Below are 27,718 nucleotides of genomic sequence, written 5' to 3'. Positions count from 1 at the left end.
AACTCTCCTGTTGGCTTTCACATTATGCCAAAACCCTTCAAATGTTTCTGAGATGACACATCAAAATACAATTACCTGTACAAAACAATGACTATAGCAGATATGGTAATCAAATTCCTCTGGAATATACAGCCAGCATGGCTTTTAAGAACTGTGTGCCAAGCCAGAGAGAGCAGATCAGAAATCAGAATGCTGTACTGAAAAGCTGCAAGGAAGCTATTCCTCTCTCTCTTTCTCTCTTGAAAGTATAATGCCGACTTTGCAAAGTAACCATCTGAGAAGAGGAACCTACTGCCAACCAAGATCTTTTGGGAATAAAACATGGAAATCTGCTCCATACAATTACACCCAAGAAGACAACTAAACAAAATGGCCACAACATGGAATCACCACATTGAGACCAGCCAAAGGACTGTTAACTGCATGTTCCTTTGCTGGTTTACTTTCTTCACAAACTGTAAAACATCTTTAAGCCTCTCCTCTTATTCCACCCCTGGTACGAGTGGGTGTGTGTTTGGACCCAGGGATTGTGTGTGATGTCAAGAATTGTGGTTGTGATTTACCTACTTTTTTAAATTCAGGAAGTAGGCTCAATAAACTCATGTTGTTCTTTGTTTAAACTTGGAAAACCTGTCTGGCCAATTCTTTATAAATTTGAAAGTGTACATTGTGTGACTTCTGCAGCATCGGCAAAGCACACCCTTGCTAAATTCATGAGAAAACCCTGTTACAGTCAGACTTGGCAAAGTATAATAGGGGAGTCATTTTTACCCCTCATATGGGCATAACAAAAATTTGCAGACTAAGATCTGGGATACAATCCCACAGACAATGAGAGAATTGGAGTGAGGAAAGTAAATTGTTCCCTAGAAGCAATTTAAAAAAAAAATCGAACTGCTACAGGTTTTCTTGAGCTTGCAATACCAAAGTGGAAAAATGTCCACATTTGAAGCAAGTGCCTTTCTAGAACAGATGAAGGTTATTTTTGATAATTTAAAGGTTCTGTCCCTCAAGGAGTTAAAAAGTGTAGCTAAGGAGTTGCCAAGATAGAGTTTAGCCCTAAAGCCAGGAAACCTGAACTTTTAAAACTCGTAGCTAGACAATTGGATTACAAATCTTGAGAAATTGCAACAGACACAGCCCAGCTTCAGCGAAATTATAGAACCGAAACGGCTGGAGCTGGAATCCAAAAGGAAAGAATGAGAGAAGAAAGAGAAAAAGAAAGAGACAGAGAGGAAAAGGAGAACGAACAAGCTTTCCAAAGGGAGATGAGGATGCTTAAACAGCATGGGGACAGGTCCCTTGTGTATATGGAAGACACTCACAGCTCAGGTCTTAGTACCAAGTTAGTCAAATTTGCTCATTTAATCCCTACATTTGATGAAGAAGTGAAAGCCTTCTTCGTCTCTTTGGAGAAAGTTGTTCAGCAAATAAGTTAGCCAGTAGAAAGCTGGACCCCGCTTTTGCAGAGCAAATTCACAGGCAAGGCTCCCGAGGTTAACTAGCTTTTTTAATCCATTCATGGAATGTAGATGTTGTCGGCTAGGCCAGCATTTATTGCCCATCCCTAATTGCCTGTGGAAAGGTGGTGGTGAGCTGCTTCTTGAACCGCTACAGTCCGTGTGGTGTAGGAACACCCACAATGCTGTTAGGGAGGGGGTTCCAGGATTTTGACCACAAAACAGTGAAGGAACAGCAATATATTTTCAAGTCAGGGTGGTGAGTGGCTTGGAGTGGAACTTCCAGGTGTTGGTGTTGTTCCCATGTGTCTGCTGCCCTTGTCCTTTTAGATGATAGCGGTCATGGGTTTGGAAGGTGCTGTCTAAGGAGCCTTGGTGAGTTCCTATAGTGCATCTTCTAGATGGTACCCACTGCTGCCATTGTGCGTTGATGGTGGAGGGAGTGAATGTTTGTGGATGGGGTGCCAATCAAGCGGGCTGCTTTGTCCTGAATGTTGTCAAGCTTCTTGAGTGTTGTTGGAGTTGCACTCATCCAGGCAAGTGGGGAGTATTCCATCACACTCCTGACTTGTGCCTTGCAGATGGTGGACAGGCTTTGGGGAGTCAGGAGGTGAGTTACTCTCCGCAGGATTCCTTGCTTCTGATCTGCTGTTGCAACCACAGTATTTATGTGGCTAGTCCAGTTCAGTTTCTGGCCAATGGTAACCCCAGAATGTTGATAGTGGGAGATTCAGTGATGGTAATGCCATTGAATGTCAAGAGGCGATGGTGACGATCATTGCTTGGCACTTGTGTGGTGTGAATGTTGCCTTGATGAGAGTTTGGCAAACTATGAGATGGCAAGGAATGCTATTTTAAGTGCGTATGAACCAGTGACGGAGGCATACCATCAGAAAATGGCAGGGCCAAATGTAGATTGTATTTGAGCGGCTTATGCAGCTCACGTTTGATTGGTGGATACGAGTGCTTAAAGTTGAGGCCACATATGTAGCCTTCCGAGAAATAATGGTCCTCGAAAATTTCAAAAGTTCACTCCCTCTCCCTATAAACATGCACGTAGAGGAAGAGAAATTGGCAAGGGCCAGGCAGGCACAACTCAGCTGATGATTATGAGCTTGTCCATAAACCCTCATCCTAAAGGAAGCCCTTCCCTAATCACCCCTAGCAAGCTGAAAAGAATAGGATGAAGGAAAATAATAGGAAGCTAAGCACTCATGGGAGAGAAAGGACAGTTGGAAACACCAGGACCCCACCACAGACCAGAAAGAATGTTGCTGAGAAAAGGAGAGAGGCTAGGAAGCCTGTGTTTCAATTGCCAAAAGGCTGGACACATTTGTGCTGATTGTTGGAGATTATGGGGAAAGCCAGTAGGGCTTATTGGTGCACCCAGGCCCTACGCATATAAAGAGCCAAGCAGAGAGCATTGCAGACCAGGCTGTGGCTCTGTGAGCATACCCCTGTGATTGCAAGTGTGACTAGCAAAGTCCCTGAGAGTTACAAGGATTTTGTGTCGGGGGAAAGGTGTCCCCATTTCCCTAGAGCAAGGCAAGTAAGCAGGTTTTGAGGTGCCCACCAATCTCTACTGCTTGGAAGAGGCATGACCTTACCCCAAGAGAATGCAATACCGGCCAAAACGCTGATAAAAGGTATCAAGGGAGAGTACATGTCCATACTTTTATACAGGGTGCACCTGGCGTGCGACCTTATTTCAGGACCAGTGACCATGCGAGTTGTCCTCAGTCCAAAGCTCACTTGGTTGGATCAAAGGTGGTAGCATTCCAGTGGTTTTAGAGAAGTCGAGCAAGGTCAGGGAGACAGAGTAGCTGCAAAATAAAGTCCCTGGTATTTTCCTCACTGCGTGGTAACCGGTCTATGGCCAAATGTAAGTCTTCCTTGGTTACAGCTCAGCAAGCCGACCTGGTGCTAAAGAAGGTAGCAGACTGCTGGAACAGAGGGAGTCACAGATTGCTATTGTTTTAAAAATGTGGTGCTGATGAGGAAGTGGAGACCTCCTCACAGACCTGCCGAGAGGAGTGAGCAGTGATCCACCAGGTAGTGGTGCCACTGATGTACTGAAGGGAAATATTGATGCTAGCCTAAGAAATCCTGATGTCTGGGTATGTTGCTTTATGAAAAACCCAAGCCCGTGTAAGGCAACATTTTTACTTACTTCACTTCCACAAAGATGTGGTGGTGTCCTGGAAAACCTGCACACCTGTCAGGTAGTTGGGAAACCACAGTGTACAATTAAACCTGCACCTATGATTCCCATACCCGCCTTTGGGGAACCCTTCAGCAAGATGCTCATGGATTGTGTGGGACCCCTGCCAAATACAAAAGGGGGTTACCACTCTGTCCTTACTATAATGGGTGTGGCTACCTGACTCCCAGAGACCATTCCCTTGAGAAATCTCTCTACCAAGGTACTGGTGGAGGGGTTAATACAATTGTTTACCCAATATGGGCTGCCCACTGAGATCCAATTGGATCAGGGCTCAAATTTCATGTCTAGAATGCTCCAGGAAGTCATGGGTAACCTGGGTGTAACCTAGTTAAGTCCTCAGCACAACACCCACAAATCACAAGGAGCTTTAGAACAGTACCTCAGACCCTAAAAACAATGACCAGGGTACACTGTCATGAGTATTCCCATAACTAGGTTTTCTAATGTTCGCAACAAGGGGCTCACTCAATAAATCCACAAGGTTTATGCTTTTGAGTTAGTTTACAGACACCAAATGAGGGATCTCCGAAACTAATCAAGGAGAAATTTTTAGAACAGAAGTCTCCATGTTATACTATATGTGTGTTCTGTGAGCGGGTCACAAGAGCCTGTGATGTGGTTCAGGAGCACCTAAAAATCTCCCAAATAGCTATGATAAAATGGGCAGACAAACAAGCCAAAACCCGAACCCTCGGCCAAGGGACTACGTGTTAGTGCTCTACAGATACAGTGAACCTCCGAAAACTCAGTTCAATGCCCCATACAGGGTAGCAAAGAGAATTGGGGAGGTAACCTAACTAATGGACATTCCAGACCATAGGGAAAAACAGAGGCTGTGTCATGTCAACATGTTAAATCAGTACACAGCCGGGACGGAGACAAGCAGGTAACGGTCTGTCAGATGGCAAAAGCATTGGAGGCCGAAAAATACAGAGGATGAATTAGAGGGAGGCCTGGGTGAGGCCCAAATTGAACCTCCTATCGTCCGGTTAACAAATACTGACATTTTAGAGAAATTAGACACCATATTCACCCATTTAAGTGCAGAACAAAGCAGCGCCCAGTCAAGACTGTTCACCACATTTAACAGCATCTGTAGAGATGATCCAGGCTGCACCACTTCAGCTCTACAGGATGTGGATATGAGAGACCCCTCACATTAAACAGAATCCCTACTGCCTCAGTTCAGAGATACTGATCCATGTATGAGAGGGGATCAAATATATGCTGGGGTACAAACTAATCGAGCCCAATAATAGCAGCTGGAGTTCCCCAGTTGTGCTCGTGCCTAAGACGAATGGCTCCACGTGGCTCTGTGTTAATTATCAAAACATTAATGCAGTAACTGTAACCAAAGCCAAATCCAACCCAATCTCCTACCTGGAAGATTGCATAGAGTGGGTAATGCAGCCTACCTCACTAAGATAGACTTATTAAAGCAAAACTGGTAAGTCCCTTTGACTACTTGAACGAAGATGATCTCGGCCTTCGTTACTCCAGATGGATTATTCCACTGTCATATCATGCAGTTTGGACTTAAATGCCCCAAACACCTTCCAAAGGCTGGCGAACCAGGATGTGGAGGGTCTACCTAACTGTGTAGTGTACCTATGCAACCTACTTGTGTATAGGGACACCTGGGAGCACCATCTGGAACAACTGGAAGCCCCCTTCCAAATGCAGTCAGCCAACCTAGTGAACAATCTCAGAAAAAGCAAGTTCACTAAGGCTCAGGTGACATGTGATGGGTCAATAACATGTATTGCCCAAAGCTATGATGGCAGAGGCATTAGCAAATTTTCCCATCCCCATGACAAATCAGGAAACTGAAGAGGAGATGTTATACTCTCCAATCCCGCAATGACCACACGAGACTCAGGCTTCCTTTTAAGCGGTTTTATTCAAGCATATGCAAGGGAGTTGCAATTATTCCTAAGAATGAAGGCCCAGCTCCCAGATTGATTACATTTCATTACTTTTGTACTTTTTCTTATTGCAATACATTTGAGTACATTTGAATACATCCAATTGGTAACCGACACACCAGTTCCAAATGATCTCTATCCTATTGAGTACATAAACATGTGATTTTGCCTTCCAATTATTCTGAAGCATGTATACATTATTGTACTATCCAATCAGGATTAAGGCATATATACATGAACCTTTATTCTTGCAGCTCAAGACTGTGTGTTTCATCAAAGCCCCTTCTTTGACCATTGTTCATCTTCCCATATCTAAGCTAAAACCATTTATCCTCCCCTTGTCTGAGGGATGAGCATACTCAATCTAATTTTATGCCATGTTTTATCTCCAGTCTAGCTCTCAAGGCTTCACCGCATCATTGCACTACTTGAATTGCCCTGCTTGACCGAGGCTGTCCTCCCTGTTACTGGACATTAGCTCATCTCTTGACTTGTGTAAATCACACAAAAACTCAAAGCATCTTTGTGTGCAATGTCCATCTGGTTATCTTCAACTGTTAATGTTTAGTGTCAATGGCTGCCTGGAGATTTTAAGTATGCTCAGCAAATTCTTACTGTGTTCTCTTTTTAATATATATATTTAATTACCCCCTAACAAAACAATGAGATTCCTAGACATATGCAGTTTCTACCTCAAGTTTGTCCCAACTTCAGAATAGCTGCCCCACTAACAGACCTATTATAGAAAAAAAGCAAAGGTAGTGTGAACAGAGAGATGCCAAATGGCTTTTGAGAAGCTGAAAGCTGTTCTAGGAAAAAACCAGTGTCAGCAGCTCCAGACTTAAACAAAACATTTAAAGTAGCCATCGATGCTAGTGACCTCTGAATAGGGGCTGTCCTACTCCAGAAAGATGAATCAGGCATAGAAACACCAATCACGCATTTCTCCAAAAAATTCAACAAACACCAGAAATACTGTTCTATTGTGGAGAAAGAAACTTTAGGATTATTACTAGCTCAATCATTCTTAAACACTTTTGAGATATGTTCAAAATAGCTACACAGAAGCATCAGTCAAACGGATCATAATCCTTTAGCCTTTGTGGAAAAATTCAGAACCAAAAATGTGAGATTATTTTGTTGAAGTTTGTTCGTCCAGCCACATCGCTTAAAAATTACCCACAATACAGGGAAAACCAATGTGATTGCGGATGTACTGTCCAGAATTTAAAACTCGCATAGGAACAATAACTCGGACCTCAACCAAACAGACTAAAAAGATGTGAGGCTGTGGATGAATGTATGGGTTTTTTTTTATATTCTTTGCGTTTTTTCCCCAGTCATGTAATGAAATGAGAGTGAATCTCATTTCGTTCTACGTGGTGCAGTAGTGTTATGAGGAAGTGCTTTTTTATATTAAAAAAATTGCTAATTCTCCTTTTCCTGGCTAGAATTTACAAAGCCAGTAAACTGCAATCCTGTTAAGAGAATGAAGGGATGCCAGTCAGGCAGAAGATACAACTTGCATTCCACCCAACTGGGATGAGAAGGGACCAGGCACCAATAATCCCGAAGAGCGTGAAAGGCCTCATCTCCTATTGGCTTTCACACTACCCCAAAACTCTTCAAAAGTTTGAGATGAGGCATCAAAATACAATTACCTGTTCTACAAAACAATGATTGCAGCAGATATGGTAATCAAAATCCGCTGGAATACACAGCCAGCAGGACTTTTAAGAACGATTTACTAAGCCAGGGTGATCGGATCAGAGCTCAGAATGCTGTACTGAAAAGCTACAAGTGGTTTCTCTCTCTCGAAAGTATTGCACGCGGATTTATAAAGTAACTATGTGAGAAGAGGAACCTACCGCAAACCAAGATCTTTTGGGAATAAAACTTGGAAATCTGCTCCATACAACTACCCTCAGGAAGACAACTAAACAAAATGGCAACAACATGGAATCACTGCATCGGGACCAGCCACAGGACAGTTAACTGTATGTTCCCTTGATGATTTATTTTCTTCACAATCTGTAAAATATCTTTAAGCTTGTCCTCTTATTCTACCATTGGCAAGAGTGTGTGCACGAGCCCAGGTAATGTGTATGACGAATAAATGGTGGTTGCGATTTACCTATTTTTTTTTTAATTCGGAAGGTAGGGTCAATAAACTTATCTTGTTCTTCATTTAAACTTGGAAAAAAACTGTATGGCTAATTCTTTATAATTCGGAAGTGTATATAGTGGGACTCCTGCAGTATTGGCAAAGCACATCCTCACTGAATTCACAAAAAAAACCCATGTTACGATCAGATTTGGAGTGGTATAATAGGGGTTTCATTTTTACCCCTCCTCACATGGCCGTAACAATAAGAAGAGCAGTTCAGGTACAGAAGCAGCTAGGAAACGAGAAATGGTTACCTGTAATTCATTTGAGTTACAGTTATTAAACATGGAGAAGTGGAGGCCAATCGCCTCCAAACGCACAAGAAACATAATGCAAAGTAACCACTACGTAAGAGCTGTTTAAAGAACTAAAACCCACGGGATAAAAGGAACAGTGACAACATGGATACAAAATTGGCTATGGGGCAGAAAGCAGTGAACGGTTGTTTTCCACCCAGAAGGAAGTATGCAGTGGTGTTTCCTAACAGTTGATATTAGGGTCACTGTTATTTTTTAATATACAATGTGTTTATGAAGTCCATGCACAACTTTACAAACTTTGGATGTATACATGAGAGCAAACATATAAAAGCATAATTCATATTTTTAAAAATGTTTAGGTCTGCTAGCCATAAACACATACTTCACTTGAGAAGGCTGTTAAAAGCACTGTTTGGGCCTTAGCTGGAGTAGTGTATTCCAGCTGGGCACTGCACTTTAGAAAAGGTGCAAAGGTCTTGCAGACAGATCAGGGGCGAGGGAGCAAAAGCGATTTATTAGAATGGTACCAAAAATTAGGGATTTCAGTTATGTGGATAAGCTGGGGCTATTCTCAAGCAGAAAAAGTAAAGAGGAATAAAAATTTTCAAAATTATGAATGGTTTCAAGAGTAAATATATAAGGATAAACTTTTTCCAGTAGCAAAAGGATCAGTAGCCAAAGAACACATTTAAGATTAGCAAAAGAACAAAAGGCAACATGAGGAAACATTTTTTTTTACATAGCACATTGTTGTGATCTACAATGCATTGCCTGAAAGGTTGATGAAAGGAGATTCAATGATAACATTCAAAAGAGAATTTGATAAATATTTGAAGGGAAAATACATTTACAGGGTTATGGAGAAAGAGCAGGGGAGTGGATTGATTAGCTAGCTCTACCAGATATTCAGGCTTAAGCACGATGAGCCAAACAGCCTCCTGTGCTGTATTGTATGATTCTATGGATTCAGAAAAGGCTTCTCACAATTGATTTGACAAACAAACAAAAAAATTGCATCTTTCAAAAAGTCTTTATTTTTTTTTCAATCAATCATAACAAAAGCTCATTTCTCTAAGCACAGAAGAGGTAAAATTTAGTTTTTATAATTTGGTTGAGGCATTTAGATTTGGTCACAATCCACATTTATGAATATTAGCAACAAATTCAAATTACATGGATATAAAATACCCAGTACAAAAATCCATACCATTCTGATGAATGATAATGTGCAGTGAAAACAGTATCAGCATAGTAATAGGTGTATTAACCTAGGGTCATTGTTTAAGTCAGACTTGTAAACATTTCAGCATCCCTTGCTTCACTGCATCAAATGAGCTAATGGTCAGATGGGGATTACTGTCAAGAGCATACATATATCACACACATACAATATGCACAGATAAATATGCAAAGGCACTCCAATACTGGAACTTTCATATAATAAAATGCGCAAAAAATACACACATTTGAAACACTATTAAGGTCACTTAGGCAGGTTTCCTGCTCAGAAAAAGATACCTGGTAAAACTAGCAAAACTACAATAAGAGTAAAATGGTATTCTCAAATTAGGATTTTATTGGCGCTCTTGTAAATCTTATTTGAAAGTGTAAATGCTGTGAATAGCTATAAAGCTTGTATGTGAATACGGTGTGGTAAAGCTGTGAAATGCTGAAAGGGAGGATTGCCCCACCTAAGCTTTTGTATAAAACATTCAATCAATTTGTCAAACTTCTTTGGTACAATTGCTTGAAAGCTAGTTTTTAAAATATATAAAAATATTTGAATTATTTTACAAATGACAATACAAAATACCAAGTTCTTGCACACATACAATTATTACAAAATGAATCTTCAGATTCAACAAGTCAGGCAGATGAAACAGCGATATTATATTATTCCAATGAACCAGCTTGTTTTCTCAACTTCAGACACTGATCAGTTATACAGAAACAGCTGTAAAAGAACAAAAAAAATTCACTAAATTTAATCAAGGAGCAAAGATCTTACAGAATGATGGTAGCTACAAAATGTGTCTTCTTTAAGAAGCTGCACTATTCTTAAAGGCATATACGTAAAGCTCTTAATTTTGACTATTCATAAATAAATTTAGCCTAGCTAACCAGTGAGCAATCTATTTTCAGATTGTCACAAATGCTGCTCCTGAATGGGCTACTTTGAGATGCAGATATGGCCAATTAACTACCCTTCCATTACTCTGGAGTGTCTCTTCCTCACCACTTCCTTGCACATTCCCTTCCCTCCACACAAAAAAATGAAATGGTACTGTCCCTTTTAAAATCCAGGTGGTTGCAAGCCTCTTCTCAACTAGCTGCAAATGAATGGAGTTTGCCCTAATTTTAGACTTGGGAAAGGGAAAGCTGCCTGGTTTAAATTTCAAAATGTTTGGCAGTTAACTGTCAGTCACCATCATTGGCAACACCACTTCACTCTCTTCACATATAAATTGTTGTTTTTCCCTTATATTGGCATTCTTAAAAAATGTCCCCATGAGTGCAAGACAGAAAGCTTAGACATGTCTCTTATTTCAGCAATACTCAAGTTCTGTACTACCAAGCGATAAGAAATATTGTTTGACAAATCTGTTAGTTTTCTGAGGTTATAAGCTGCAGGGTGGATATGGGGAAACCAGTAGCTGTAATGTATTGGAATTTCAATGGATGTTATTGCACAAAATTGGGGTCACGGAATTTGGGTAATATATCAACATGGCTTGCGGATTGGTTAACAGACAAAAAAAAATAGTAGGAATAAACGTACCATTTTCAAGTTGGAGGCCTTAACCAGCAGGATCAGCGTTGGGCCTCAGCTATTTACAATCTATACCAATGACTTAGATGAGGGGACCAAATGCAACATATCCAAGTTTGCTGATGGCGCAAAGTTAGGTAGAAATGAAGCAAAGGAGGATGCAAAGAAACTGCAGAGGGATACCGATAGGTTAAGTGAGTGGGCAAGAACATAGCAGATGGAATATCATGTGGGGGAGTGTGAAATTAGCCACTTTGGAAAAAAAACTAGAAAAGCAGAACATTTTTTAAATAGTGAGACACTGAAAAATACTGATATTCAGAGAAAGCTGGATCTCCTTGTACATGAGACACCAGGTTAACATATAGGTACAGTAAACAGTTAAAATGTGTTAGCCTTTGAAAGGGATTGGAGTCCAGAGTGTAGTAGTATTCATACAGTACCTCGTTTGAAGTACTGTGTACAATTTTGGTTTGCTTATCCAGGACAGGGTATACTAATCTTGCAGGATGTGAAGGTATTAGAGAGGGTGCAGGACAGATTCATGATAACAGTTCCTGGGATGAAGAACTTTACTTACATAGAAAGATTGGAGAAGCTGGAACTGTTCTCCTTGGAGAAGAGAAGGTTTAGAGGAGGTTTGACAGGGGTATTCAAAATCATGAGGGGACTAGACAGATAGAGAGAAACTGTTCTCACTAGTGGAAGAATCAAGATCCGGAGAGCACAGATTTAAGGTAATTGGCAAGAGAAGCAATGGAGACATGAGGTAAATCTTATTTATGCAGCAAGTGGTTCAGATCTGAAATGCACTGCTTCGGAGTGTGGTGAAGGCAGGGCCAGTTGAGGCTTTCAGTCGGGAATTGGATCATTATCTGAAAAGGAAAAATTTGTAGGGCTATGGGGAAAATGCAGGGGAGTGGCACTAGGTGAATTGCTCTTGCACAAGAGCCAGCATGGGCATGAATGGAACACAAATGAGCTCTTTACCATTGCAACTTAAAACTATTTTTTCTAAGGATCCCCACTGCACTGCTGAGCTATGCACACCATAAATTCCATAAATGATGTCAGTGTCACTGGGTTAAGGCTTACAAGTTCAACAAAGGTTTCCATCTATGTAAAGCTATCCAGTACCTACTGGAAAGAGACCGTGAGAATCTCAGATGAAGACAGGATTTGGCAGAGCTGTGATAGCCTTCATGTTGTAGCAACCTGCCAACACTTGCTGGTCAGGCCCACATATGAATAACTATTACTTCACAATAGGATAAGCCTTCAGAATGAGTGGGGGAAATGAATGCAAGGGCTCTGGGGTCAGGAGCGAAGAGGAGAAAGAATAGCTTTCAGTTTTCTAAATGTGGAAAGTTCCTTACTTGCTGGTTGAGGGACACACCACACCTTGTAGGATAGCCAGGCACCGATACCATATAGAATTGTTGATGCAAAGCCGAAGAACTACAAAACAGAACAGTGAGATTAGGGGTTTTCTGTAGAAACAAAAAAGCAGCAATTATTCTTAATCATGTAACTTTCTTTCTCCCAGGTAATGAGTCAGTGCTGAATTAACTAAACTCAAACAGCAGATTGATACAAGATGTGATCATTAAACTCAATGGTTTTGAGTTTCTTCTGGGGGTGGTTGTGGGGGAAGGAGAAGGAAACTCCTCCTAATTACTATTCAACGACATTTCCATAATGCAATCTGCATGGACGGTATCAGGCTTAGCTATGACACCCACTATCAAATAGCCTGGCAGCACTCTGAAGTTTCACATAGGAACAATGGCTACTTGCGCAAGCTAGCAGGAGTGCTTAGTACCAGTAAAACCTTGTCTCAGCCAAGAAACAAAGTTCACTGGTGGAGATGGGTGGGGTGGAGGGAGGGAATGGCAACAAAACCATGCCATTGTTAGTATGGCATAATAAATACAATTTTGAAACTGAATAAAATTAAAGCTTGCATGATATTTGTATGAAATGTTGGATGTCAGTCCGGTAACTATTCTTGCAGTATTGAGTGTGCAGATCAAGCCTTAATGTAAAAGAGTTTACTGCAAAACATTTCAGCTTCCTTTTCATTTGATGGAGCCCATCATAAGCCATAACTAACTCAATCAGGACATTCTCCAACAGTGGCTCATAACTAAGTTCCGTTTGTGTTACGAAAGCATCAAAAGTTTGCCCTTTAGAATTGTTGATCGTAGTAGGCCAGTACACCGTTTTGGAAAGCAGTATCCTAGTTTACACTCCTTTGTCAAAAGACGACACTTGCATTATGTTCCAAGATCTGATCTAGAAGCATTTTTAAAGCATAAATAATTCTTACCACCCCAGCTGCCAATCCAACGTAACCATAAGTCTTAGTCGCTCCAACAATTGAAGCAATCAACAGCAGGATTGTAGCAACAACATAGTGAAGGAATTCCTGTATTAAAAGCACACAACATTGTGAATAGAACACTGATCTAAAATGGTGAAGTTACAATGCTGAACTTGCATTATTATGGCATGTCAACCACTTTACATCAATGCAGTACTAAACACCCATTAAATAAAAATACTAATTCAAAGGTGGGGAGGGCAAAATAATCCAATAATACTTCAACAAGTGCAATGTTACAATTCAATAATTTGGGTCACAAAGCTCAAGGATACCTGTGGAGTAAGAAATGGCCCAAACTCTCCAATGCCAGAAATTTAAAATACGTATAGGATTACATAATTTTACACTTAAAGCACACTTTCAAAAAACTACTGCAGGAAAAGTAAAGAGCCATTTAATTTTGATACCAAAGATTTACAGCCAAATATTAAGAAGTATTTTTGGAGTATTTCACAAAATCAGGAAGAATAGGGTTGGCTGACAGCAAGGAAATTATTGTAGCAAAATCTGACACACAAATCAATGGAGTATGGTGACTATGTCACTAGACTAGTAATCCAGAGGCTTTAGCTAATGGCCCAGAGACAAGGGTTCAAATCCCATCATGGTAACTGGGGAATTTAAATTTAATTAATCAAATAAATCTGGAATAAAAAAGTTAGTATAGATGCCACTGACCACAAAGCTATTGGGTTGTCAAGAAAATCCATTTGATTCACTAATTTACTGTAGGGAAGGAAAGCTGCCATCCTTGCCCAATCTCCAACAAGAGAAAGTCTAACGATCCCCACTTGGCTTTCAACAGGGTCGCCATCACTAAATCCCCCATCGTTATCATTAATATTGACCACAATTGGAACTGGACCAGCTATATAAATACGGTGGCTGCAAAAACAGGTCAGAGGCTGGGAATTCTGCAACAAGTAACTCGCACCCTGACTCCCCAAAACCTGTCCACCATTTACAAGACACAGGTCAGGAATGTGATGGAATTCTCTCCACTTGCCTGGATGAGTGCCGCTCCAAGAATTTGTTCCAAGATAAAGCACCCCACTTGACTGGCACCCTATGGACCATATCAAGCTGTCCCTCCATTACCAGCACATCATGGCTGCAGTGTACTATCTGCAAGATGTACTGCAAAAGCCTTGGTGAGTTGCTTCAACAGCACCTCTCAAACTGGCAACCTCTACTACCTAGATGGACAAGGGCCATATGAGAATACCATCACCCACCAAATCATGCATCATCCTGACATATCACTACCCTTTGTCATCACTGGGTCAAAATCCAAGAACTCCTTTCCTAACCCACTGTGGGTGGACTGTGGTTCACGGGGGCAGCTTACCATCATCTTCAAGGGCAATGAGGGATGAGCAATAAATCCTGACCTTACCAGCAACAGCCACATCCACATCCCACAAATGAATAATAAAAAATCAATTATGTTACATTCTGGTCACACAAGGGCACTACTGAGGAAGTGCTGTTTAATGAGACATTAAACTGAGGCCCCAAATGCCCTCTTCAAGTGAATGTACAAAACCTACGGCAGTATTAAAAAAAAAAGGGGGGCAGGAGGCTTCTCCCAATATCCTGGCAACATTTATCCATCAATGGGCATCCTTAAAATGGATTATTTAGTTATTTATTTAACTGATTCCTCTGGAACCTTGCTGTGTCACATGTCCGTACATTAAAACATTGGAAATTTTGCAAGAGCCTAAGGATGCACTGAGCACATGAAAGAATTTGCATTTATACAATTCCTTCTTTTCTTTCAAGCAAAGAGCAGGATTTTAATTGTAAAACAAGGGTGCAATTTATTTTAAAAATGGCTGCTGCAATTAATACATCAGATTTTATGGATAGCTTCTCAGACTCATTTTCAAGCTGGGGTTTCCAGAGGTTGCTGTATGTTGGTTGGATTGGCTGAGGAATGGTTGCTGAGACATTGGTATGTCTGATCTGTAACTGGTTCATTGGTTATAACAGAACTATATATTGATACACATGACTAGCTGTTACTTTGCCTAAGCTAGAAGCATTCTCCCTCTCCACACTTGGGCATGTATCTCGTCCATCCTCAGATAGGCGGTGCTGATTACACAGTCCAACACGTTACTCCTTTCAACCCTAATACGAGAGAGGTCCTGATCGACAATATTCAATTAGGTCCTGGAAACTCGATAGGAATGTGAAAACACAGTGCAACAAAATCTAAATACTAATTTGATTTGTGAATTATTTAAGTTAAACACTTACTGTTAGCGGCCAGTGCATGCAAGTGATTTTCAGATGCAGTCTTGTGAGGTAAATGGTGTAAAATACCAATGCCATAACAAGAAACCAGATGGTGACAACTTCAAAGTAGCGGTAAGTTGAGTAGTGTGTCCAATCAGAACACCTTATACACAGGAATGCTATAAACACCACAATCTGAAAAAGGGAAAATATTCATGAATTAAAACTCTGAGCACTCTTGATAATAAATGCATGGCATCATGAAATATCATTGACTTCGACAATTTAGTTCAATATTTAGACTGCTACTTAAAGTGTATTGCTCTTGGCATAGAAAAGTAGAATTGTTATAATGCAGGAGGCCATTCGGTCTGTCATATCTGTGCCTGCTCTCTGCAAAAGAAACTCTACTCCCCACTTTTCCTCACAGCTTTGTAGATTTTAATCAGACTAAAAAGGGACTAACTAGTAAACGGATTACATCCCAGGGTTTGCAAATCATGAAAACTCGCAGAAACTAATGAAACTACTACCACAGATGCAGGACTTTAATTTTTGTCACCATCTTTCAATAACTGGGCCATTAACTGAAATGTGTCAACACCTGAGGGCCATGTTTAATCAACCAATTGAGGCAGAGAGACCATAAATCTGCTTATGTCAGCCATGATTTGTAGCCAATAAGGGATTAGCCATATAATTTTCAGTCTATCCACTTGAGAGATTGGGAATAACAATGTATATATGTATACAAGCTTTAATTAATAAAATATCCCAAAGTACTTCTCAGAGTATTATCTGGCAGGATTAGACATCAAGCCACATAAGGAAATATTAGGGCAGATTAGCTAAAAGCTTGGTCAAAGAAATAGACTTTAAGTGGTATTTTAAAGTAGGAAAGAGAGATGGAGAGGTGGAGAGATATAGGGAGGAAATTCCGGAGCAGTTAATAATCCATATGGAATCCTGGGTTTTATAAATAGAACCATGGAGTAGAAAAACCCCTCCTGGCTTTTTGTACCTAATTCTGAACACCATTTTTTTAGGATCAATGTGCAGCCTCTGGAGAGCATACGGAAGAGATGTACTAGAATGGTTCCAGAAGTTGGGAATTACAGTTACATGGATAGACTGAAGAAGCTGGAGTTGTTCTCCTTAGAGCAGAGAAGGCTAAAAGGAGATATGATAGAGGTGTTTAAAAAATCAAGTGTTTAGATAGAGTAAACAAAGAGAAACTGTTTCCAATGGCTGAAACATCAATACTCAGAAGGAACAGATTTAAGGTGATTGACAAAATGACCAGAGACGACATAAGAAAAATAAATATGCGGGAAGTGTTTAGGATTTGAAATACATTAGCTTCTAAAACGGGAAGGGGCCAATTTATATCGCTGATGTGTGTCAGGACCCTGAGGAAGTCCCAAGGTGTGCACTTCCATGATATTTGCATGCCAATTGGCAGTTCTACCCTACTCGGATTGCTCCACAATTCCTATGGCAGTGGGATGAGAAGACCAGAACCATAGAGACTTGGGCTGTTTGCCCTAAACTTACCCTGTTTTTACACGGATTTACTTAGAGATTTTCATAGCAAGAATTAAGCCAACGTAACATTAAGTAATCAGCTGGAGGGTCAAAGCACTTGAGCATTTTCGTGGAGGGAGGTGGAGGGTGAACACTGTTGGTGATTTAAAACAAAAACAGAATTACCTGGAAAAACTCAGCAGATCTGGCAGCATCGGCAGAGAAGAAGAGTTGACATTTCGAGTCCTCATGACCCTTCAACAGAACTAGGTGAATCCAAGGAAGGGGTGAAATATAAGCTGGTTTAAGGTGTGGGGGGAGAGAAGTGGAGGGGGGTGGTGTGGTTGTAGGGACAAACAAGCAGTGATAGAAGCAGATCATCAAAAGATGTCACAGACAACAGAACAAAAGAACACATAGGTGTTAAAGTTGGTGATATTATCTAAACGAATGTGCTAATTAAGAGAAGAAACAGAAAGGGGGTGGGGATGGAGGAGGGAGCTCAAGTCCTAAAGTTGTTGAATTCAATACACAGTCCGGAAGGCTGTAAAGTGCCTAGTTGGAAGAGCTCCCTCCTCCATCCCCACCCCCTTTCTGTTTCTTCCCCCTTCCTTTTGTTTTTTCCAATAAATTATATAGATTTTTCTTTTCCCACCTATTTCCATTATTTTTAAATATTTTAAAATCTTTTATGCTCCCCCCCACCCCCACTAGAGCTATACCTTGAGTGCCCTACCATCCATCTTAATTAGCACATTCGTTTAGATAATATCACCAACTTTAACACCTATGTGTTCTTTTGTTCTGTTGTCTGTGACATCTTTTGATGATCTGCCTCTATCACTGCTTGTTTGTCCCTACAACCACACCAATCCCCTCCACTTCTCTCCCCCCCACCCCCACCTTAAACCAGCTTATATTTCACCCCTTCCTTGGATTCACCTAGTTCTGTTGAAGGGTCACGAGGACTCGAAACGTCAATTCTTTTCTTCCCCGCCGATGCTGCCAGACCTGCTGAGTTTTTCCAGGTAATTCTGTTTTTGTTTTGGATTTCCAGCATCCGCAGTTTTTTTGTTTGTATCATTGTTGGTGGTTTGGTGTGGTTAGGGGGGTCAACACTGTCAGTGGGAGATGGTGCTGTTTTGAGGTTGACAGCTCCATTTAAAACAATGTAAGTCAATGAACTGAAGACAGACCTTAAGGGGCTCTTCAGTTAATGACAAGAAAAGATGGCAAGGGGTGGCAATTTTAATTGCTCCAGCATTGTTGTCTGTGCCTTCAGCTGTCCAGGCCCTAAGCTCTGGAATTTCCTACCTATACCTCTCCACCTCTTTATCTCTCTTTCCTACTTTAAAATACTATTTAAAGTCTACTTCTTTGACCAAGCTTTTGATTAATCTGCCCTAATGTTTCCTTATTTGGGTTGATGTCTAATCCTGCCTCCCGATTCTGTCAATCGCTGCATCCCTGCTGGAGCCAGGACCGGAAGCTCCATCTTAAAATGTTAACTGGGCAGATTAAGTCAGTTACGCAGTCATTGGATACACACGCTCCAATGCTGACCCAAGGACCTGGGCCATTATCTGATAGGATGGTGGATATAGATTTAGCAGTTGCCTTCAAAAGGGAATTGGATATTTTTTTCTTTGTTCTTTCATGGGATGTGGATGTCACAGGTAATGCCACCATTTGTTGCCCATTCCTGATTGGTCTTGAACAGAGGGCATTTAAGAGTCAACCACATTGCTGTGGGTCTGGAATCACATGTATGTCAAACCAGGTAAGGACAGCAGATTTCCTTCCCTAAAAGGACATTAGCGAACCAGATGGGTTTTTACAACAACTAATGATAGTTATCATGGTCACCATTACTTAGACTAGCTTTTAAAAAATAAATTCCAGATTTATCAACTGAATTTAAACTCCACCCACTGCCGTGGTGGAATTTGAACCCCATGTTCCCAAATCATTAGCCTAGACTTCTAGATTACTAGTCCAGTGAAATTACCACTACGCCACCAACTTCCTTTAAACACAAAGAAAAATTTACAGGGATATGGAGAAAAGAACAGGAGGGTGGAACTAACTGCATTGCTCTTTGAAAGAGCTGACAGACTCAATGGGCCTCCTTCTCTGCTATACTATGTTATGATTCTACAATTAGTTTTATTCATTCAGTAAGATATGCTTTAACATACAATAGACATTATGTGGCAATTAGCTTAAAATATTCATAATTGTGTCTCATTTTAAGTTACATTTGGACATCAGATGATGAGAAAGATTCAAGAAAATACTTGTATCTCAACCATAAAGGAGGCATTGCTAGCTCTATCACATGTCCCTAACTGGAATGTTTCAGAGATTAGTTTCTTAAAGAAAAGGAATCACTAACTGACCCAATTTCTCACACTGCCCAATGTATTCTATTTTTTACAACATGAAAATAGTCACAGAAAAAGTCAGCTATTCCTAAGCAGTCATTACAACACACAGAAAGAAAATGTCTGATAAAAGACAGGAAAAGCAACTTCAGAGAGTCACAGACTACTAATGAAAATTTAGGGTTAAGGGAGAAGGGAGGGGAGGAAGAGAAGATGACATTTCAGTGTGAAAATATGAAATATGCTATGCTAAATGAAACAATATTGTTCTGGCAACCAGGTTGCAATTTAACATATTCTCCCATTCCCAAATAACATTAAGCAAATTAGATTTGATTTCTTTTGCCAACATTATAAAGAACTGAACAATAGCTGATCAATAAATATAATGTAGCTATTAAATGTAAGTTAATTTGAATTCCCTTGCTGCAGATGATAGTGGTGAAAATCAAAGTAATCTATATTTATTTCAGTTGTGAATATTGGAATTATTTATAGCTCTGAACATGCACATGGATACAATGTTTATGGCACTGGACAAGCAGCCCAGATGTTGTGAACATGTATACCTTTGCAAATTGTGAAATGGAATTGAATAAATAGGTAATTCATGAGTCAGCTTTTGAAACAATGAGCACAAAAACTGAATTGTAACACTCTAACAATGTCCTACAGGAAGGAAGCATGCCATCCCAACCTGTTCTGGTTTAGCAAAACAGTACACACCAGAACTGAAAGCAGACCCACCACCATATATTTGTATAGTACCTTAGCACAGTAAAACATCCAAAGGTGCTTCACAGGAGCATTAGCAAACAAAAATTGACACTGAGCCACGTGAGGAGATATTACGGCAGATGATTAAAAACTTGGTCAAAGAAACAGGTTCTAATCAGCATCCTAAAAAAATAGGAAAGAGAGAGGTTTAGGAAGGGAATTCCAGAGCTTGCAGGATCTTGGCAACTAAAGGCATGGCTATCAAAGGTGGAGCGACTGAAATCCAGCATGTTCAAGAGGCCAGAATCAGGGGGAGCACAGATGCACCAGGGGGTTGTAGGGCTTGAAGAGGTTACAGAGATAAGATGGAGTAAGGTTATTAAGGGATTTGAAAACAAGGACAAGAATTTTAAAATTGAGTTGTTTGGTCAGGAGCCTGCATAGATCTTTGATGGGTGAACAGGACTTGGTGCGAGTTAGAACATGTGCAACAGTGTTTTGTATGAGCTCAGGTTTATGGAAGGTAGAATGTGGGAGGCCTGTCAAGAGTACAATGGAATAGTCAAGTTTAGAGGTAACAAAGGCATGAATGAAGGTTTCAGCAGCAGATGAGCTGATGTAGGGATGGAGTCATATGATTTTACAGAGATGAAAACATACATAATGATGTTGCAGATAGATGCTCAGAAGCTCACTGGCTTACACTAAAAGTAAATTATTGTTGTCAGCAATCCTGGCTTTTGTTGTAATCAAAAATGACCTCAGTAATTTGTGCCCATACTGAAGACACCACCTACAAGCAGTGAAATGTTAAGCTTCACTGCACTCTTTTTAATCTCTCAATTTTTTATTCTGAAATAAATATGATATTCATTATGTTAAGTTCATTTCAATGCCTCAAACAGTAATTTCTAATTAGAATTAACTAGAATTATCATTGTCACAATTTTAAAAAAATTAATTCATGGGATTTGGCCAGCATTTATTGCCCATCCCTAACTGCCCTTGAGAAGATGGTGGTGAGCTGCCTTCTTGAATCGCTGCAGTCCCTGTGGCGTAGGTACACCCACAGTGCTTTTAGAGACGGAGTTGCAGGATTTTGACCCAGTGACAGTGAAGGAATGGCAATATATTTCCAGGTTAGGAGGTGAGTGGCTGGTGTTCCCATGCATTGGCTGGTGTTCCCATGCATTGGCTGCCCTTGTCCTTCTAGATGGTAAAAGTCATGAGTTTGGAAGGTGCTATCTAGGGAGTCTTGGTGAGTTCCTGAATGCAGCCAAATCTAACCATGTCTGAACGCCGAATTTGAAAGCCAGTAAATAAAATTTTCCAGAAGTCTTTTTGAACTGGATGCAAGATGACCGATTGCCCTGTTGTGCAAATAAGCATGGCTTAGAAAAGAAAAAACTGGCAAAGTATTACTCAACTGAAGGAACTAAATACTCATAACACACATACCATACAAATTGCTTGAATTCTTCAAACAATGGCATTAAAGCAACTCTACAAAACTGGCTCTCTACAGATTCAGCATTGCGTAAACTGTAAAAGAGCAACAAAAATTGTTTTCACGAAAGCCAGTTTTTGCTTTAAAATGATGGCAAATTTTTCGCAGGCAAAGATCAGAAAAATCTTGTCTTTCAGGTAGTTAGCATGATCATTGGGACTGAAGAGGCCAGTTCTTGATCCATAGGCTCTTGAGGCACAGGAACTTCTGGTTTGGAGGAGCTATTTGTTTGAGTAGACTCCATCCATTGCCTTGTCTTCCTTCAGTAGCCTCAGGTTTGTTTGTTTTGAACTTTCAAGTTGCTTTCCTGGTTGTTGTGTGCCAGCTGTCTCTGTCTCCCACATCTTTTGGTCAGCGTCAGCCAGAGAGAGCCATCTTTTCAGTTCGTCTTTGGCGTGCAGCTCAGTCTCACTTACCAGAGCATAATTCACCATAAAGCATTGCTTTTGGCTTTCTGGAATCCTCCATGTGTGACATATGTCCTGCCCAGTGCAATCTGTGTTGTAAGACAATGCATTCAAAGCTGGGCAGATTGGCTCTGTTGAGGACTTCATTGTCTGTGATGTAGCCCTGCCATCTGATATTCATGATGGATCAAAGACAGTTTTAATAAAATCTCTCTAGCAGTCATATTTGTTTTCTGTACGGAACCTATGATTCTGACCCATACAAAAGGGTAGTGATGATGACTGCTCTGAATGTTTGAGTTTTGGTAGAGATGCATAGCAAATGGTTACACCAGATGTGCTACGAAAGGCAACCAAAGGAACCATTGGCCTTGGATAGTCAATTGTCTAAGTCCTTATTGACAGCGACATCATGTGTGATAGTTATACTCACTTAATGTTGATCCATTCAACTCTTTTCAATATAATGCCACCAATGCAATGGGGGGGATATATCATTTTAAAGTGATGATGTTCACTATTACATTGTTCTTGACCTCCTTGGTGACCTCATCACTGCTCCACTCACTGTCTCACCCCAAATACCCTAAAGAAATATTGATTTGCTGTTTCCACATCCAGGTAACAGGGACAGGGAAGAGACTCACTGGGGATCGGAGGGGAGAAACTCGCTGGGGAACCTAATTCAAGTTCATACCTTAATTCTTATGGGAAAATCTGATTTGCTTAGCATTGTTTCACTTAAAGTTGTACTTTTAAAGAACACAACTAGGGCATTAAGGAATGACTGTAATGCTATCTAGATAGATACACTGCTCTACTGGATTGAGGTTGCTGCTGTTGATTCTGACCTGCAGTGGATTGCAATAACTACAGGGCCAAGGTTGGTACAATACTTGTGTTTTTTTTTTAGGCTAATAAGGTCAAAGGCATTTGATGCCTCAGAGAAACAGTTTACAAATGAGCTACATTGTTTCTGCCGTGCATGCCAGAAGGGTGCAACCGCCAACAAGCAGAAATTCCACAGTAAGTTCTTCTGTGGTTTTGGTATGTGCAAGTAGTTGTGGCAAATTGAAGAGGCTGCAGTCTGTTTGGAAGCGGATGTATATGCCCTCTGCCATGCCTGCCTCTTGAAGCATCATACAGAAGAAATAGAGAAAAAGGCTGGTGCCAGAACACACACTTGCTTAACGCCACTGGAGATAGTGATATTGTTTGAGGGGGTTCCATTCTGTTTCACATGACCTTTCTGGCCTTCACGCAGTTGGAGGAGAATGAGGAAGAACCTTGAAGGACACCCAATCTAGGTGGTATATTCCAAAGTCAGTCCCAGCTGGCTGTAATCCCATCAAGGCTTAGGATACAAATAATGTATGGACCCATGTTTTGTTTGCTACACCTCTCCTGGATCTGGTCAGTACAAGTATCATGTCTAGTTCTCTTGTTGGGTTTGAAGCCACACCAACTGTCAGTGAGGCTATTGTCAGAACAAGTCTACGAAAAACAGTTCTGGCATGATTTTGCCTACAATGGAGAGTAAGGCAATGCTTTTGTAGTTTGACAAGTCAGACTTGTTTCCTTGATTTTATAGAGGAAGACAAGCACAGCATCGCAAAGGTCCTGAAGCACTTTCCCTTTCTCCCAGCATGCTGTAAACAGATCTGTAAGCCTATCAAAGATCACATTTCTTCCCTGCTTAAAACCTCAGCTGGAATCCCATTTATTTGGTTGTGTGTGGCGGGGGGGGGGGGTTGCAGGAACATTGTCTGTGACTTTAACTGTACTGTAGCAGTCTTGATCAGTTCATTGGTTCATGGTTCATCCAATCCAGGCTTCACTTCTCTCTGGGAGGTCTTTGCGATGGACATCTTCTGCACCAGCTGCTGGTCACCAAATTAATTCTCAAAGTGTTCTGACCATTGGCGCAAGGTGGACTCTATGAGGATGGTTGTGTCATCCAAAGGTTTTAGTGGTACCTGCACCTGGCCGGAATATCCGTATAGAGATGTTAAGGCTGTGACAATTATGAGGTTTGTAAGATTATGTTTTGAGACTGTGTCTTAATTTGAGGCAGAATGGGAGGGGGGGGGGGGGGAAGAGAGAGAGAGAGAGAGAGAGAGAGAGAGAGAGAGAGAGAGAGAGAGAGAGAGAGAGATGTGATCTGTTCTGACATTTGCCTGACAGCAAGCCTGGCTGTTAGAGATTAAAGGGGACCCAGATTGTTTAATTGGGAAGAAGATGCAAGATGTTTAAACATGGAGACAATGGCAACAGCTGCATACTGCCAGTGGTAGATTGAGAGTCTCCAAAGTCCCAGAAAAATGTTGAGAATATCAGGCTGTAAATAGTTGTACATTTAGTATCAAGATGTAAAGTTGGGTTCTCAAAGATAGCTAGATGGGATTTCTACCTGGATTAAAGGCCCATGTAATTCACATTGCCATGGAAACAGGCTTTGAGGGGGAGAAGGATTTCTAAGACACCCCTGAAAACTCAGGGACTCAGTCAGTCTGCCAGAGTCCAGCAGAGAGAACACATCTAGAACCTGAAAGTCTCTATGATTTACTGTGCCACAATGCAGGTGGAAGGCTCGCAATTGGATCGAAAAGATCAAATTTGAGAGGAGTTAAAATGAAGCTGGAAACCTCTAGCTTGGCTAGAGGGAGGATCTCCAGTAATACTCTTCCCATAAAAGACAGTTCTGGAGTTAAAAGTACCCAGGCTGGGAAAGGAAAAGATTGGAAGTAAACTCTCAGGAGCTAAGAATAATTTTGACTGATACTGAGAGATTTGAATGTCTGCTTAAAGGATAGTGTAACATACACCTGATAGTAGAGTTTATTTTGGTTTCATTAAAAGTTCTGCTCTGTAGTTTAAAGTCTATGTTGCCTACAAAAATAGTGTTTAGTCAATAGAGCTTGTAGTCTGTTTGTTACAGTAGACACCTTAAAAGTGTGAAATCTTGTCATGTCATCCTTTCAGCTATTACCTGGAAGTTCAAATTTGTTTTAAAAAAATTATCGATGTATCATAGCAAGGCTTTGTAGAGGGATTTCATTTCACCCATATTTACATACATTTTGTATCCTCTCAGTGAGTATTGTTCAGTTGTTTTAGATGATTGAGGTCGGTTTGCAGGGTACTGCAGGCTTTCTTTCTTAAATACAGCTTTTGTAGCCTAGTCATCAGGGGATGCAAGAAATCTATTGTGGCAGGAGGGTTTCATCAACCCAATCTTGGTTTCTTCTGGTTGAGAAGCCGACGCCTTGTGCAATTAAAAAAACGCATTGCTAAAGGCATATGCACACACAGAAACACATTCCCAACATGTGGCGTTTAAAAGACAGGTGTAAAGAGAACGAATAACGAGGAAAGATTTGAGAATCTTAAACTTGAAAGTAAAAAAAACAATTAAAGGGACTAAAATTTCTCCAATAAATTTTCTCTGCTGACAATATTTACCTTAATTGCCTCACTTTTTAACCCCAACGTTACCCATATTTCTGGTATATAACTTATCTTCTACTGTGAATACAAAACATATTTGTTCAATGTCTCCTCCATTTCTCCATTCTCCATGATAATTTCTCCAGTCTCTGTTTCTAAGGAAACAACATTTGCTTTAGCAACTTTCTTCCTTTTTATATACACTTGTAAAAGCTCTTACAATCTGCTTTTATAGTCCTGGCTAGTTTACTCTCATTCTATTTTTTCCCTTTTTATTTAGTTTTTGGTGGCCTTTTTCTGGTTTCTAAAAAGCTCCCAATCCTCAGACTTACCACTACTCTTTGCAACATTATATGCCCCTTTGATGAGCCTCCTTGAAGCCAACGTCTGACCATAAATTTGGTCATCCCCCACCTCCTCTTCCACCACCACCCTACCCACCCCCCCCCCCCACCCCACAGGGGGAAAAGGGGAATGGACCATATGTTTCATGAATATAAGAAAAAAGGGGAAGTTAGAAGTGCCGTACCACCCCACCCCTTCGTAGATTATTGAAGCATGCAATATTTTACTACAAATGTCGATTAAGGAAGAGACTATGACATTAAAAAATGAACTGGTTAGATTTGAGGGGAATATTTGAAAGGGTATAGAGGAAGAGCAGCAAAATCAAGTGGATAACTTTTGAGTTAGCACAGGTGAGATAAGCCAATTGCCTCTTCTTCTCTACAGGCCAGATTGTTTAGCTTTGAAGCGTATCCTTCACGACAGCAGTACCAGACATGAGCAGTCGACAACATTCACATGAGGTAATACTGTCCTTTGCTTGGATTGGGTGAAAAATTAATCTCACCGTCAGTTTTCAAAATATGCAGGGGAACAGTAATGGGTGAGAAACCACGCCTCATACGGATGACTTCACTAAAAGTGAATCATCCGACCCAATGATTTACATTTTTTCCCCACAATGTGTGCACTGTCGAACCCTCCACGCCAATACGAGTGAAAAGTTAGAAATTAGTTGGAAGTTCTCAGGATCAGCTCTACACTGAAGCTCTAATGGAGCGAGCGGCGCCAGCAGAGATTGTGAAGCCTGTTCACACATCACCACAGGCAAAGCACACACTGAGGAGCGGAGTCCTGCCCACTGACTTACACATGGGACGACAATTAATATGATGGAAAATGTTCCATGTGAAAGGACAGTTCCTTCTAGAAAAGCAGTCGCAGGTATAGCGCTGGCCAGGCCGGTTCCGTTATTCACAACGAAGTTAAAAGCAAAGCGGGAAATCGTCAAGCCCTTAAATTAAAAACAACGGTTATTATCTCCCCGGAAATGTCACGAGCCGGACTTGTCAGAGCCTTCATCTATTCCAGGAGAATTACTTCGACAAACCAAAACTTGCTAAGACAAGAAAATAACATTATTAACTAAATCGAACGAAAAAAATAACTATTTTGCATAAATTAGAGTTTGGCTGCAGCCCCTGTCAAAACGCATCTCGAAATGCCTTAATGCAAAGCCATGTTTTTCACTCCTTGTTTGATAAACTTGTCTCCTATAAATGTTTTTTTCCCCGTTCCAGGCCAGTACGAGGAGAAGGGACTCGCAAACACATTTTTCAGCAGAAAACCATTACAAAGTGCAGCAGGAAGATGGCGCGGGAAAAAATAAGAACGGGCGAATCCTACCGCTTGTACAATCTTCAAAATACCAGAAAAGGACTTGGCATAATTTTGGTCTATGAAGCCACTGCCAGTACTCCTTGTGATGGTGGTAGTTGTTGACTCCTCCATCCTCATTCAGTCAGAGTCGCCACACAGACTCAGTCAGCGCCCCGCCCCGCCGCTCGGCTGCAATGAACTCAATTCCGCACATTCAGCATGATTGGCAGCTACACCGAGCTACTGATTGGCTGGTGAAGGCCCTCCCCCTCCACTACCTAGCTAAAAGCAAAATACTGCCGATGCTGGAAATTGGAAACAAAAGCAGAAAATGCTGGAAAATCTCAGCAGGTCTAGTAGCATCTGTGCAGAGAGAAACAGAGTTAACGTTTCAAGTCTGTATGACCCTTCTTCAGAGGACCTGCAGCCATGAGACATCAAAGGCTGCAGACACTGGGTCTACTTGCAGGGCTACACCCATCCGTCTGTATACCATGCTGTATAGGCAGATACAGTAGATATGCCTCAATCTTGGAAAGTGACTTTATAAGGCTGAATAATACTTTTTAAAAAAAAAGTTACTTGGAGTTACAGTGGTGTATCGAAACACCTACGGTTAGAGTATATTCAG

The 27,718-nt window shown here is 40.9% G+C and overlaps 1 protein-coding gene across 1 annotated transcript; it reads right to left on the bottom strand.

Annotated features, from left to right (window-relative positions):
* Positions 1–9,047: 9,047 nt before the first annotated feature.
* cmtm7 (CKLF-like MARVEL transmembrane domain containing 7) lies at positions 9,048–27,289 on the bottom strand. The gene is made up of 5 exons (XM_041184740.1): positions 27,115–27,289; positions 15,458–15,631; positions 13,136–13,234; positions 12,183–12,264; positions 9,048–9,990 (listed from the first exon to the last, which is right to left on the bottom strand). The coding sequence occupies exons 1-5, from the start codon at positions 27,223–27,225 to the stop codon at positions 9,977–9,979; spliced, it is 480 nt and encodes a 159-aa protein (XP_041040674.1). The 5' UTR covers positions 27,226–27,289; the 3' UTR covers positions 9,048–9,976.
* Between the last annotated feature and the right edge of the window lie 429 nt (positions 27,290–27,718).

This window comes from Carcharodon carcharias, chromosome 3, assembly GCF_017639515.1.
Source record: "Carcharodon carcharias isolate sCarCar2 chromosome 3, sCarCar2.pri, whole genome shotgun sequence".
Taxonomy (NCBI): Eukaryota; Metazoa; Chordata; class Chondrichthyes; order Lamniformes; family Lamnidae; genus Carcharodon; species Carcharodon carcharias.
Note: the sequence above shows the minus strand (reverse complement) of the source record. Positions and strands in the feature narration are given on the sequence as shown.